At 39.0% G+C, this 13,276-nt stretch overlaps 1 protein-coding gene across 1 annotated transcript; it reads right to left on the bottom strand.

Moving 5' to 3' along the window:
- Positions 1 to 1,563: 1,563 nt before the first annotated feature.
- On the bottom strand, positions 1,564 to 4,259 carry LOC122798008 (rho-related GTP-binding protein RhoB-like). The gene has a single exon (XM_044066596.1). The coding sequence runs from the start codon at positions 4,106 to 4,108 to the stop codon at positions 3,461 to 3,463; it is 648 nt and encodes a 215-aa protein (XP_043922531.1). The 5' UTR covers positions 4,109 to 4,259; the 3' UTR covers positions 1,564 to 3,460.
- Between the last annotated feature and the right edge of the window lie 9,017 nt (positions 4,260 to 13,276).

Below are 13,276 nucleotides of genomic sequence, written 5' to 3'. Positions count from 1 at the left end.
TAACACAGAATGTGTGACAAGAGACCTTGGAACCCAGGTGGACAGTAGTCTGTCCTTTTATCATCGCCACAGTAGTCAGGAAGCCCTTCTATGTGGCACACCTCATCATAAAAGGGTTCTCATCCAGGAAAAAAAGAGGTCATTGTTCCCCTATACTCGACACTGATTTAGACCCATTAGAGTACAACACCCCTTTTGGAATGTACCTCACAAGACATCTGCAGCAGCTGGAAAGGCCACAGAAGTACCTCACAAAGAGGATTACTGGCCTCAAACAGATGCCCCACACTGACAGTCTCAAAAAACTCCAGCTTTATTCCGTAGCAAATCGCCTACTCCGAGGTGATCTCTGCCTAACATATAAAGCTATGTCAAAACCAGAGCTGTTGGACATACTACACATAAAGAAATCCAAATACATCCGAGCTACACGCTCTAGGGACCTAAACCTGGTCACCACAATAAACAGGACATGCTGGAGGGACAGATTCCTGTCCCAGAGACTTCCCATACAGGCTACCCATCTATGTCAAGCAATAAAATGTTATCCCTGTTCATATTCAAGCACAAATTAGATCTGGGGATGGGAAACAGAAAACTCATCCAAAGACTGCCCCCTACTACTAATAGACAGAGGCAGCTCTTAAATGCTTTATCCCATGCACGGGTCCCCTTCACATATCTACGGAATGATCTCAGTTACTAGCATTAGGAGCAATATATAATTATTGACCAATGGGATGGGTAAGGGCAATCTAGAATCAAATGGGATATGTTATTTTGAGCACAGATATGGAAATTGGCTAGGCTTAAACAGCCCTCAGGGGCAGCTAGACTTGTACTTACCTATGATCAATGCAGCTAAACAAAGAGCTGCACAAAATGAATGACACAGAGAAAGTAAGCAAAAGCACATTCTTATCACTGTATCATGTTCAACAGCCAACCAGTTAAAGTTGCACATCTCCGTCCATGACTACTATGCAGGTAATGTCACCCTTAAGGAGGATGCCAATTAATCAGCACCAAACCAGTACTTCTTGATAACAGTTGCATACCCAAATCTGCGCAGATTAAGGGATAGCTCTTATCCCTCTTATAGTTATGTCTCTCATTTCTGCTATATGTATTGTGGGAAACATCTCAATGTTGCAACTTCTGTTGTTTACTTTTTGTTAACATACAATGTGGACTGGCCTATTTACCCCAACCAAATGAGAATTCTTTTTTCTAGAAAAAAATTAAATAAATAAAATTTTCCACAGCAAGGACTTATGCCACATCCCAATATCCAGATGCAAAATTAACTTGTTTTCCATACACTCACTTCAAAACCTCTCCTGGCAACAAAACAAACCATGCCACAATGTGATTAAATCCAGCATAACTGAAACTGATGAAAGATGTACAGGGAAAAAAAAGACCATAACAGTTTGACTTCTGACTTCTTTGCCAAACAAGGAACACTTGCCCCCCCCCCCCCCCAATAAAGACACCATCCATTTAATACAGGCAGCATTTGTAATCGGTAGCTCTACAGAAATAGTCATGCACACAGAATGCATTATTATAAAAAATAATGTACTTTATTTTAAGGCAAACAGACTGTAACACATTAGATCACTCCTTTGAAAAATACAATCACATTTTTTTTCTGAAAGATCGATTTCTCACCATAATGCAATTCATTCTTCTAACAATACACAAAATGAAACAGTGTGCTGTTAACTTTTAGATTTGAAAGGTTACAATGTCTGTGCTGTAAACAATGTACTATGCAAAAGTTTACAAGCATTCTCCTTGAAACAAACGTGGTGGCATTAAAATCTGCCGTTTCAACTGTTATGTAAGGAGTTGAATGTTTACGTCACTGTTTTCATCTTATAACATGACTTCAATATGTAATCTAGACATATACATATTTAAAACGAAAAAAAAAAAACTACAAGTACATGTTAAACATTCATTCACTTGCTAAGTGATCTCTAAATTGTGCGTTGGACATATTCTTAACAACAAAAAAATATATATCTCAACGGGACACACCCTGGAAATGGTTGTCCTGTTTTTTTTACTGTGTTATATCAGCAAATTATCGGATGTTTGTAGTTCTGCTCCCCAGTAACTGCAGAGAGCGGGGGCTTATTAGTTGTGAAGTCTCCTTAAGCAGTTGCACTGCAGTATGGACAGAAGGATGACGCATGATGAACGTCTAAACTGGACTTTAGCAAGCTCTCAAATGAAAACAAAGTAATATATTGCAAACACACTTTACTTATCCAAGATACTGCTGGCTACCCCACTTTCATAAAGTAATTACCAATATGCAACAAGCTGACTTTTTTCCGTAAATAGAAAATATGCATGTATTTACAATTTTGATTGTGCATTGACCATGGCTACAATATTAACGACCCAGACGTTTGCCAACTGGTAAAACGTACCATTTGTAATGCAATGCCAGGGGGGTGTGTGTGTGTGGGGGGGGGGGGGGGGCACCAACATTTGTGCTTTGCAATACGAAAAAAAATGTTTCATGATGCTTCACAACCCACACTTTAAATGTCCCCACATTTTCTCCGAAAACCGGGGTCAAAAAGGCCACTCGCACTGAAAACAGCTTCTGCCACAGAAAATAACACGTTTTATAAATGAAAAACTTGGGGAGGGGACAACATTCATCCATCATCCTACAGGTTTTCCAGATGGAATAACAGTAAGTAGGTTGTCAACTCTAACTGATGGGGGTGGGGGGGAATAACTGCCTTCTCGATGTAGTGCATTATTACTCATAACATTAGTGTCTTATTAGGAGTGCGTCTCATGCGAAGCCGCCACCAAAAACATGAGAACCTTACGTACCATCTGCAAGCACAATAATTAAACTATTTTAGCCAACTTCAGCTATACATCAACTACTACACATGTGCACATTTGCTTTACAGTTTTTAAAAATGTCCCATTGTTTAAAAATGAACGAGTGTAACATGACTTAAAAAAATATAAATCACAATTACATGCAGCCCTTCGATTCAAGTCCGTTAAAACAGTAACCTATCACTGGATATTGTAGTGTTGTAAAATGTTCACAATTATCGCTCACTAATTCATTCTCGACGAGGAATAACGTTTTATAAAACAGTAATACATCCAGTGGGTCTGCAAAAACATAAATAAAGTGAGGCGCAGAATGCGCCCACCCGTGCTGGATTTAAAGTTCTCGGTGCCACTGCCGATGTACATGGTGGCACAAAAGTCTTCGGGCACTTTGGACCCCCATGGCAGGTGGCAGCACCTCTGGGCGTTATGCTTTCCACACGACCCTGAGGGCACGGCTCCTGCACCAGTCTAATACTTAGGAGGTAGTAAAAGTCAGGAGAACACGACTCTGTTCATCCGCAAGCTTTTCTTCTAAGCTTCAGATCGGCCACGACCCCGGCCCCCCAAGCAATCAGTCATCTCAAAGCACGCTGCATTTCATGCATCCTCTTCGGTTTGGTTTCTGCCTTTTCTGTAAGGCAGCCTTTGTGGCGGTCTCGAAGACTTGCCGGACACCTTCTCGGGTTTTAGCGGAACACTCTACGTAGTCATATGCCCCGATCCTCTGCGCCATGGCTTTACCGTCTTCGCTCCGTACTGGGCACTGTTTACTTTTCGCCAGGTCAGCGCGAAGTTTTTCATCATTCCTCAAGTCCTTCTTATTAGCCACCAGCACAACAGGCACATAAGGGCAAAAGTGTTTTATCTCTGGCATCCAAATCACAGGGACATTCTCCAAGGAGTTTGGACTGTCCACTGAAAAACACATTAGGACAACATCGGTGTCTGGGTAGGATAATGGGCGAAGGCGATTGTAATCCTCCTGCCCTGCTGTATCCCAAAGGGCCAGCTCAACTCGCCGCCCCTCCACTTCAATGTCCGTCACGTAAGTCTCAAACACAGTTGGCACATAAACCTCGGGGAACATGTCCTTGCTGAAAGCGATGAGGAGGCACGACTTCCCGCACGCGCCATCCCCAACTACGACCAGCTTCTTCCTCACGGTAACAGCCCCAGACATAGTCATATTCTGGTATCCCTGTCCTTTTTTACGATGTATGGAACACATTCACCTCTTTAGTGGGTCACTTTTTGTTATTTCAACTCTTAGAATATTCGTACAGACAACCAGGAACAGCAGTGAAGTACTACGAGCGCAAGGTTTATACTCTATTACCGATGTCGTCCTTCCAACTACTATCACCCACCGAGAATGAAGCACATTTAAATTAATTCAGCGATTTCCAGAAATAGCAGCCAATGAGGAAGGAAGTGGGCGCGGTCTGATGGTTTCATCAGCAAACAAAATTAAGCAACTGAAATTTCTCAGGTAAGGGGCGGAGTTATTGCTCAATGTCGTGATTCCCGATATTGCTTCTCTGATTGAAACATCCGTATTTTTCCAAAACTACCAGCAAGTCCTGCCTTCCACCCATGTGCGGCGCTACTTCACAGGATCGTGTCTGGGTAATTCAGAAATGTCAGGATTTGTAAAAGATTTTTACAGTAACGGTTTGCACAGGAAGCGTAACATTCACCATTAAAAGAAAAAAACAAAATATTTCTCACATTACAGTCTCAGTGAGCGTATCATGGTATGTTGTCGGCGCAACAGATGTGTTACCTTGCCTGTCTTTGTTTACGTGCTACACTTAATTTTGTTTGGAAAGTTGTATCTTGGGGAAAAAAAACGTTAAAATGTCCTGCGACTTTAGGGCAAAAAAGTAACATATTGATATTTTATTAAGCAACAAGAACAATTCAAATTGGACTAGACTGAGCTTTTATTTTGACAAAAAACCAAGCACATGCATTTTCAATGGCTGACGACGTGTCTCTCAAATGTTCAGATTTTCCTACTATATTTGATATGTGGTCGCTATAAAAATGTGGTTTTCTGGAAAATCATTGATGACTGGTCATTAAATAATTTTTGGTATCCTTCAGAAAATTCATGTTAATGCCAACTGTAACGCTATTATTCTGTCAGCTTTCTAAGTTTATAAAAGTTGTATTTAAAATGTGTTCCTAAGTTTGTGCCTCCCCCCATATTTGTTGGCTTTGACCCGGATTCTTTTCCTAAGCCCTTGAAAGGTATGGTTTGTCCTGCAAAATCTCAGGTTTCCATAAAAATGGCCCACTCAGGGCATTTGAAAAGATCACAACCCTGGGGTGAAAGGCATAGAAACTCTTCAGTGGGGTGCTAACCCATTGTTGCATGTGTCACGCCATGAAATTTGACTAGCTACTGTTTTATAACGCAGTAAAATAGACTGCAAGTGTTAAAAGTCCATTTCTGCTGGTGTATTAAACATAAAAAAAAAGCCTCAACTAGTTAGCTGAAATGTTTGTAGCAGTGTTTTGCTTTAATGGCACCAGATCTGAATTATTTTACAAAGTCAGTTAAAGTTTACTGGAGGGAAGGCATTAACACAGTCAGATTATAATCTATAAACCACAGACCTTTCCTTAGGGTCCCTCCTTAAACTGGATACCCGAACCAAAGGTGTCAGGGCAAAGCAGCATCACACAGGATGTGCAGTAGCAAAGTCTGCCCACCCTTTTCCCTTGATGCTCACTCGAGGAATGTTTCATCAATATAGGACACACCTAAAATATTGTATGAATACAGTGCATTCCCCCTGAATCTTTAACACAATGTGTGTGGGGTGGGGGGTGGATGAACAACTAACCCCCAACAGTAATTTTTAGTATCATTTTGAAAAGCAGAGGAAGCCTTCTCACATGTAATGACTGGCAGCAGTTTTATTAAAGAGCAACAATATTTCTTTTGTTTTTATTTAAAAAAGGTAGGGTGTTGAGAGGTGGCAGGCCCACGTGCAATGACCATCAATAGATCTGTGTAAAATACAGCACATACCAATTAATTTATTGAAAGTAGAACATTAATGAATTTCAGGTTCCTTAACTGTTTCTGGTCCATGCACATGGGTGGGCTACAGCAACCCTCAAACTCCTTGCTGCTTTTTAAATGGAAGTATTAAAAATATTACTTTCCATGTGTTAGTATGGCTTTATATTTCCTATTGAATACAGATCTATAGCCTTTTTCAATGAATACTCATAAAGTGCTTTTATATTTAGCAATGCACAAACCCTTTATAATCCTTGATTCTCTCATCTTATTTACAACAGCAAACTTTACTGACATACATGTCAACCATAATTAAATTCTAGCACCAAGGATTTCTGTATACCAGACAGAATAACTATGCCTACACCTTCAGAAATCATGATAAGGAGCATTACAAGTACCCACACTTCAAAGGGAACTCATTTTTAATTTTTATTTATGTTTATTAACTAAGGCACTAGATAATGTACTAGGACCTATTTAGCTGCTGCCTAGGAGAATACCCAATAACAAAGCAGAGGCAGGTATGTTATAACCAAGGAACCCAAATGCATACATTCAAAATGGGGGAACCCATAAAACTACAACAGCTGTTTCTACCAAAGTGGGGAAAATCCCTGTTTCAGTGGGAACTCTTACAACTAAGGTCCAGCTCCTGTATTTGAAGATGACAGGACTATCAGTAACCTTCTCATAAGTGGGGACCAAGCTGTAGATGCTTTTAAACCATCCAGAGCTCTCAAATATTTCCTTTTGAAATGCAGTGCTCTTGAACAAGTGGTAAACTTTAATCTTGCTGTCAAAGCATATCTAAAAGTCCAACATCAAAAGTGTGAACAACTAAATTTAACAATTAACTTCACTTCCCTCCTAAAACAGATATACAGCACTTTGGTTTCTAAAATTACATTAGGAAGGTTGAATAACTGGCACTTTTCTTTTAATTCTTGGCAAGAAAAAAAAGAAATGCATCCTCCACATTTCATTGCTTTACTGCGCTTAACTTTAATTATTTTCCTTGAAAACTAGGGGTGAACTTTTAACATATGGTACTAAGACCCTGAATCCAGAATATTCTATGGCATTCATTATTACATATGAATCAAAAAGTAGATATTTATAGAAATGATTCTTAAATGTTGTGGCATTTTGCAGACTGACAGAAAGGTGGCAGATTTGATCCCTTCTGAGTTGAGGTTTAAATAGAGAAAGGAAAGAAAATTGAACAGTTTTTGACTAGTTATAAAAATAGTGTTAACGTCCTTATGACACAATGTCAAAAAACAATCTTAGGGAATATATTAAGGGCACCTCAGTGTCTGGAAGCTGTTTGTTTTGCAAATATATTATTAAAAACAGTCTATATTAGCAAATACTTCTACACTATTTGATATATGTTGTTTGATCACTTGTGTTAGTTTGTGGGCAGTATATCTGACAAGATACTGATATTCTGCTTTTTATGTGGGCAATACTTCTCAGCAATTAAAAACCTAGAATAACTGAACATTTTAAGTGATCTTAGATAGCAAAAAGAAACTAACAAACACAAGTTAAAGCAGCCTGGAGTGTCTTAAATTTACTGGTATTGATAAAATAAAGCCTTAGTATTGTACTATAGTTGGATGGCAAGAGATCCTAACACATAAAGAACAGTTAGGAGCTTCATTCTCTCCAGGGTTGAATGAGCATTTTGAAATGCATTATTCATTTTGTGTTTATGACAAGAAACTTAAACATTTTCTAATGTAGGTAGTGACGTCCCTGCTCTGGGCCAGTAATCAAGGAGCCTCAATTCTCACCACTGACACTGGTGAGGGATGTTCACTTGGAACAAAGATAGATACACACAGTAATTTCAGATGCAGCTCTCTGCACCAAGCACAATTCCCCTTAAGAGTACACAAGGAACACACTCAGTCCTGGGGCTGGGTTTGTCTCTCTGTCTCTCCAGGCCCCAGATTAGACTCCCCACCGACATAGCCAAGTATTCCATGTCAAGTCCTCCACCACCCTCTCTGTGAAATAAGTGCTGTGTGTCCTTGCACCAAGTAGTTGAGACACACATTCTGAGATTTGATTTTCAGACACTCACACACACACACACACACACACACACACACACACACACACACACACACACACACACCTGGGAAAGGCTGGCACATTTTTACTAGCTATTCCCCCTTTGCGTAGAGAATAAGGTAGATACTGCCACCACATCACTCCAAAGCCAGCTACTCTAAGGCTCTAACAAGGGTACCCAATTATACTGAGCAAAATTAATACTAATGAAAGAGTTTTACCCATTCAGCAAGGCTTTCAGGAGTGGCCACAGTGTCATCAAATAAATATAAGTACTGTCAAAGGTTAAAATATTCTCTAAAAGATCAGCCACAATTCTTCTTCTTCTTTCGGCTTTTTCCCGGTTAGGGGTCGCTACAGCGGATCACCTTGTCAGCACATTGAATGGCAGTGGAGTTTTACGGTGTCGAGTTGCCAGCCCGGCACCCAACCTTCCACAGAAGGCACACTCACACGCACACCTAGGGCCAATTTAGAGTGTCCAATCCACCTGCAGCATGTCTTTGGGATGTGGGAGGAAACCGGAGCACCCGGAGGAAACCCACGCGACCACAAGGAGGACATGCAGACTCCGCACAGAAGGCACCCCAGCTGAGGATCAAACCGGAGAACCTCTTGCTGTGAGGCAGCAATGCTAACCACTGCACCACCGTGGCCGCCCAAAAGATCAGCCACAATGAAAAGTTTAAATATATTTAATAATAAATAATTAAACAACATGAAAATACTTATTTGCAGTAAACACCAAAGTTTAATTTACAGGAAATATTAAAAATAACACCAATGGAAAGATTTTCACAGATACAGAAAATCAATACTTAACTAATCTCATTATTTTTCCTGTCTGATTAAATAATTACTGTTCCCTATTCACTTACTGGAGCAAGGAAAGATGATATGGGTGAGTGGTCCTTCTTCGTCAGTTTTCACAAACAGACTGCCCGGAGACTTCTGTCTCATCTAGTATTAAAACATTATTTCAGTTCTGGATTACAGAATTGCATCACATACATCTGGTCATCTGACTTCTGGTTCCCACACTATCCCCTTTACTAGAGTCTGAACCAGAATCTAGCACATATGTGTCATACTATGGACACATAGAGCTTTCCTAAGATGTGTTACAGCATCTGGAAGCTGTAAAACAATTTTACCACTTCCACTCTTCCTACAGAATTACTAAGGCAGGCTTCTCACAGACATTTTGTCTCTGGAAGCAGTCAGAACTGTGAAATACAATGTTTATGACCTAAACCAGGTAATTTAATTTCAGACTATATTTCAAAGTCAGCTGGACTAAGATTAATCTCTTCTCTTCCAGCATCCTCTGTAACAATATATTCATTTTAACAGTTACAATACAATCTGACTTACAAATGTATTTCTTTTCTGTCCAGCAGGACCCACTGCTGGTAATTTTTTTAACACAAGCTACAAGTACAATTTCAACACAAGCACCTCTAGAAATCAGTTTGATATACAAATAAAATAAAATTATTTATACATCCACTGCCCTATTCCTCCTGGCATAACTGGCACTACCTCACATCATCACATAGGTGTTTACATTTTGTATGATTTTATGCAAGGGTGTGTGTGTGTGTGTGTGTGTATGTGTGTGTATTTATATGTATATTCATCCATCTATTCACAACCCATTTCCCATTTATGAACATGGGGTCAGGGTGTTACTTCAACAGTGACAATCATGTAGAGCCAAGGTTTACACCGCTGGGTGGCTAGATGTACATACATGATTATAGTTAACTTAAAAAAACACTTTCTTTAACACTACCACTGTTCAGACAAATTTGAGCTGAAAGTGTTCTTGGTAGTACCTTGGAAAAGGAAATTTGTTTCCTTTTTTGATATACTGAGTATCAGTATTTAGTGTTGTCAATGTAATGAATTGTAGGTATTTTATGTTCGAAGTTTTTTGTGTTGATCATTTAATATGTCATCCATTCATTATTTAATTACATACATACACACATATGGGTCTATTTCAAAGTATCGAATGGCAGAATTGTTGAAACCCATATTGTCAAAACCATATGGTCGACAATTCAGTCCATTGAACTGTTTTTATTGAGATCGCAATATGGTAGGGAATCAGGGAATTTGCCCTTCCCCCCACTGTAGTGCAGTTTTGGAGTTGGTATATGTAATTAGCAGGTGGGTTATAGGGTGTGTAGGGGGGGCTTGCCCCCCTTACACACAAAAGCATGTTTCTGTTGTTTGCAAATATTTTTTTTCTTTTTGTGCACGGACTGAATTATCAACCATATGGTCTTCACCATATTGGATTTGACAATTTGGCCATTTGATAATTTGAAATAGATCCTATATATATTGGCCATTTGATAATTTGAAATAGATCATATCTATATATATATATATATATATATATATGTATTGATATAGATATTGATACAGATATAGATATACAGGTAGATCAAAAGATAAATATAGATATAGATATATAAAATATACTTGTTAGCCACTAGATAGCAGTAGATCACATCCCGTCTTATAACAAACTGTTTTTTTTTTAATTGAATGTTTTGGTTTATCTCATCTTTATAATAAATATTAATTAGTGACACCTGGAATAAATATTAGTTTTATATTTGAATATAAAGTTTTGTATTTTTCAGTGACGGTGATGTAATGAGTTACCAGCCAACACAAAGACAGGGAGGCTTGCAGGCAGTACAAAGAAATAACCAGAGCTAAGAACTCTGCCAGCAAACCAGGCACCATGAAATGGCAATGCTGCTTACTGCACCATCATGACAATGCCAATCATCAGCTGCTTTTCCACATAACCTCCCCAGACCACTAAAGACAGTGTACAGTACTGATACTTGGCTATGATGGAAAGTGAAAGAAATGATGGCAAACTTGTTGGTCTTGGGTACATTGCAACCAGCTCCACACAGGCACACTTCCTACTGATTCATAGGTTCATAGTTTTTTTGTGCTGATCATGTTTAATCTCCAGTTGTGATAGAATGACCATATAAATATTCAAACCTGCTTCATATTAAATAACATTAATCTTATAAATCCAGACTAATGACTGTTTAACTTGATAAGCTGACAGCAGTATCAATTATTTTCATCCACAGGCAGCCTCCATAGCCAGCCATTATTGTCACTTTCTTGAGTGCGTACACCTAAAATGTGTGATTAATAAAGTGACCATAGAGTATTTTAGATTTGTTTCACAAAAAAAAAACTCATTAGCTCTGCCAAGAATAGTACCTACTGTTTATGGCTACTGTAATGTATTTCAGCTTTGTTTCACACAAACACACTAGACAAAAAACATAGTTAATTATAATTAATTTTTTCTGATTTATTCTGCAGATACATTTTATCTTTGGAAGGATTGCAAGGCAAAAATGTACAGCAAAGCACTTGGGTGTCACAAAAACTACAAAATCATAAAATCAGAAGTGCTAAGCAGTCCCCAGCAATCTCGCACCACAGGCACAAAAATTGACCAAATAACCAGTATAAAAGGAGTAAAACAAAATTCTTAATACTATTAGTTAAGCTCTTTTGTCACATATTGAAAACCAACAGATTTCATCAGAACTAATAGTTGCAATTACATCTACTGTTTAAATCAACTTGGTTCCTTTGTATTAGCTGCTTTGCTGTTGTATTATACTTAAGGACCACATTTGCACTGCACTGGTTTTTCTTGTCTTAGAAAGGCTCCAGAGAGTTAGGCAATCAGCCCCTGCTCCTCTGATCATACAAAACTATCAGAGGGAACTACAAACGCTAGGTTTCAGTTTTACTACTGCATTTGTTGTATTTGACTGTATGTATTTCACACCAACATCTGCTTTTACTTATTTAAGAAAAGATCTGTTCTGTTGTATTGATCTGTTGCTATATTTACTTTAGGAAAAACTATGCTGCTTTTTACTCTGTTGCCTATTTAATTTAAGAAAGAAAAAAAGTATTCTACTTTTATTCTGTTGTTGCACTTTTGTTGGCTGTAGTATAGATTGGATTCAGACCAGCTGAATCCAGTTCTTTTTGAGGATTGAGCACTACAAATCAGGACATCTTCTTTTGGAGAACCCCACCCTGTACCCTCATGACAGGAGCATATAGCAGCACTATCTAATTGAAGGTTACTGGTTCAGGGCTCAGTTTGAGCTGCTTCATTGGTGCATGGCTCAGTTTGAGCTGTTTCATTGGTGCAGGGCTCAGTTTGAGCTGTTTTATTGGCTTCTTTGTATTAGTTGCTTTACTGTTGTTTAAGCGTAGCACACCATCATGCACTGCTGTGGAGAGGAGGTAACTATTAGCTGTTATAGATGCAAAAGAGCCAATAGACATATTTTCCCTTAGGAATGATTGCTATCTAGCAGAGCAGTTCTTAAACAGCTCTCAGCTGTTCAGTGAACCACCCAGCAGTGACTTTACCTTTTATCTATCAATATCAGACTTATAGATCCCCTTTTATAGACTTCCTACTATATACTCCATAGGTTAGTTCCCCTAAAGTAGTCCCCTACCAGATACCCCCATCTTTTTCTCCTCATCTGTGGACATACCTGGTTCAAACCTTGTATTATGGACTGTCAGTTTCCCTCTGTTTCTCCTTCTAGCCTGGTTGACATGGGTTTTTTAGGCAGGGCAGCAACTGACTTATGTACACTTACAGCCCTTTACTCTTGAATCACTCAAGCACAATTTACTTCTCTCCCGAGCCCAGAACAGAAACACTAAACAGGTTGTCAGCTCACACACCATAACTCTTACTCAAAATATGCAGCCAACACATAAACCTTCATATGTGTAGGTACTCTCCAGAAGCCAACCTAAATACTAGAAACCTACAAAACACAAACATACTATACCTAATACTACATCTCAAGCACCCAATACACATAAAAACACTAGCACCAGTGTCTCACCAAATAAGCCCTTAAGGTAATGCACATCTATTCTATTTTAGTTACAGGTGACTTTATAGTGAGACAAACAGATGATCCACTCACCAGGTTAAACAAGGAGAAGTTTACGGATTGCAGTCTGTCTGTTGCAAGGATTCGTCAGATCACACATGCACACAAGATTCTTAACAACAAGTACCATTATGACTCTGTCATAGTTCATGTTGGTGTGAACAACTTGAGATGTACCTCTCTGGACTATATGAAGACAGACATGATTGAGCTCTCTGAATATGTGTCCCAGGCAGGTATGTCCCTAGCTTTGAACAGCATTTTACCCTCGTCTAGAATGATA

The sequence above is a fragment of the Protopterus annectens genome, chromosome 1.part0, assembly GCF_019279795.1.
Source record: "Protopterus annectens isolate FY-2018-M chromosome 1.part0, PAN1.0, whole genome shotgun sequence".
NCBI lineage: Eukaryota > Metazoa > Chordata > Ceratodontiformes > Protopteridae > Protopterus > Protopterus annectens.
The sequence above is the reverse complement of the archived record's forward strand: the minus strand, read 5'-3'. Positions and strand labels throughout refer to the sequence as shown.